Source organism: Benincasa hispida, chromosome 11, assembly GCF_027475165.1.
Source record: "Benincasa hispida cultivar pf3 chromosome 11, pf3_genome.v1.1, whole genome shotgun sequence".
Taxonomy (NCBI): domain Eukaryota; kingdom Viridiplantae; phylum Streptophyta; class Magnoliopsida; order Cucurbitales; family Cucurbitaceae; genus Benincasa; species Benincasa hispida.
Genome location: NC_143488.1, coordinates 70,508,735 through 70,511,243, shown reverse-complemented (window position 1 = coordinate 70,511,243; position 2,509 = coordinate 70,508,735). Strand labels below are relative to the sequence as shown.

Below are 2,509 nucleotides of genomic sequence, written 5' to 3'. Positions count from 1 at the left end.
TAAAATGATGAAGACTGAAAAAATAAAGCCTCCACAGCATTCATCAGCCATCGGCCTCTATGGGGCCACTCTCTAAGCTTACACATCATTGTCTTCTATTCTTTATATAATAAGACATACTCCCTTTGATTTTTCAACTACTCTCCCCATCCCATACTAAATTCTTTTTGTCTTTATGATTATTATTTTGGGTTCATTTGGATTTGACATCTAACCACTCCCAAATGCCTATCTTTTCCATCCCTCCCACACCCACAATCCAAATTAAACCATTCACAAAACAATAATATCAAACAAAACAGAGCAATCCACAACAAACTTCCATCTCAAACAATTACATTCATCAATATTCACAACTTACACAGATCATTTCCCAAGCGCCGGTGCCTTTCGGCTTTCCAAACACTTCAAGACTTCTTTTTTTCCTTTTTAACCAAACAAAATATAAGCCACATATTACAAATTAAACAGTTTTTTTTTTCTTTTTCTGATAAAACCCACCGTCGGTGGCCGGATTAGGCGGCAACCCGTCGAGTCGACAGATGGCGGAGAGGAGATTGAACTCCGGTAGAAACCAGAATCTGGGTAGCGGTGGAAGAGGGTGATTTAGAAGAAGGTGAGCCGTCGGATTGGAATTGAAATCGGCCGGAATCACCGCTCGGAAGTCTGATGTAGGACGTGGAAGGGGAGTCGCAGAGCCAAGATCGGATCGCTGGGACTTGTTTTTCATTCTTGTATTGAACAAATGCTTTGTAAACAAAGGGAATTAGACCTTCCATTTCTGAGAGAAAATAAAGAGAGAGAGAGAGAGAGAGATTTGAATTTTGAAAGTTGAAGAGAAAATGGGAGAGAGGGATTGGTTTTAAATGGAAGAGAAGGATTGTGATGACGTGGCGTAATAGTAAGGAGGCCAGCTGTTTACGCTAAGCCACGTAAGATTTGGACAAGAAAGAAAACCAGCCCATTGGTAAAAGTAATATTGAAAGCTCTATTTAAACCACAAACCCTTATCCTCTCCCATATTATCCCACTCCCACCAAATCTTACTCTAAGCTCCAATTTGACTTTTTTATATATATAAAAATTATAAATGATTTTTTAGAATTTATGATAAATATGAATAAATTAACTTGTGCTAATCACTTAGATTTAAAGACTAATATGGGGGAAAATTGTTTTGGTGACTTTAAAAGTAGTGTGAAGCAATGGATTTTAATTTTTTTAAAAAAAACATGTGGCCGTTTGTGGTTTTTTTTTTTTATGGTTTGGACGAAGGTAGCTTTAAAGTAAGGTAACAAGGTTTGTGATTTGATGTACTAAAATAATAATAATGACGGTGATAATAAAATAAAGGTTTGTGGTTTGATTAATGGTGTATGAATTAAGCATCTCACCGCCAAACATTTTTTTTCTTTTAATTATGGTTCATTGTTGGTGCTTAACATTATTAACGTGAGTGCCATGACCTAATTTGCAAAAAAAAACAAAAATCTATATTATAATGATAGAAAATCTCACTATTTAAATTTATTGAAATACGGAGATCTCATTTTATAATATAGAAAATTTATTAAATTGTAACAAGTATTCGAAATTTATATTTAACACTGAGGGGTCGATATTTTCCTGCATCATTTGTGACCTGGTAACATCTTCCTTACTTGTCTTGAAATACTTTTAAGAGTGAGGACTATCTTTCATTAACTCACACAGTTTTCTTAGGATTTCGAAATTCATATTCAATCTAATGGTTACAACATTCTCTTATATCCCCTACGACCTAGCTATGTCATTCTTAGTTGTCTTAAACTGCTTCTAGGAATGAAGGTTAACATGTTTTGTCCTCACTCAAATACTTTTTAGAAAAATTTCTAGGAGGTCACCCAAATACTACTGATCTAAGTCAAGTGCAAGTTCCTGTGATTAAGCTACTGAAAAGAAAGGTACCTCCGCTATCTGAGCATTATGATTATCAATTTTTTTCTTTTAGTGGAATTTTAGTGTCACAGTTTAGAAAACAAATACGTCACTAAGTAAAATGAGAAAACCCAATTGAATAATTATATTGGTTGTAAAGAGATTTAAGAGGCTGAATCAAATTGAATTGGTAATTTAAAATTGTTATGGTTTTTGTTTGATGTGTGTATAGGGTTAGGGTCGTGTAAATCCAATAGCCCAAGTGGTCCTAAGCCGTGGGCAGGTAGATGAAGTCACTGTTGACCTCATGGGTTAATCCAACGGCTGCAATTTTTTTGAAAAAAAAATATAGACATTTTAAAAATAACTAAACAAACATGAATTGATAAATGCAGAATCGCGAGTGAAGAGAAAACCATTTGCCTGCGCCACAGTTTCTTTCAAAGGGACAAAATGGTCAATTTGGATGATGGAAGGATAAATAAATAATATCAATAATATTGATAGTAATAATTCATCTCATTTGGTCCGTTTCTATAATAAAAGAAAACTTACTTTATTGTAATGTCATGTGTTGAATTTTGTTTCTAGA

The 2,509-nt window shown here is 34.2% G+C and overlaps 1 protein-coding gene across 1 annotated transcript; it reads right to left on the bottom strand.

The window, feature by feature from the left end:
• Window positions 1-319: 319 nt before the first annotated feature.
• LOC150032854 (uncharacterized) lies at window positions 320-843 on the bottom strand. The gene has a single exon (XM_090307433.1). The coding sequence runs from the start codon at window positions 777-779 to the stop codon at window positions 516-518; it is 264 nt and encodes an 87-aa protein (XP_090163559.1). The 5' UTR covers window positions 780-843; the 3' UTR covers window positions 320-515.
• Between the last annotated feature and the right edge of the window lie 1,666 nt (window positions 844-2,509).

What these genes read in the sequence shown, in the direction of transcription:
- LOC150032854 (XM_090307433.1), bottom strand. Translation starts at nt 779, where the DNA reads ATGGAAGGTCTAATTCCCTTTGTTTACAAAGCATTTGTTCAATACAAG.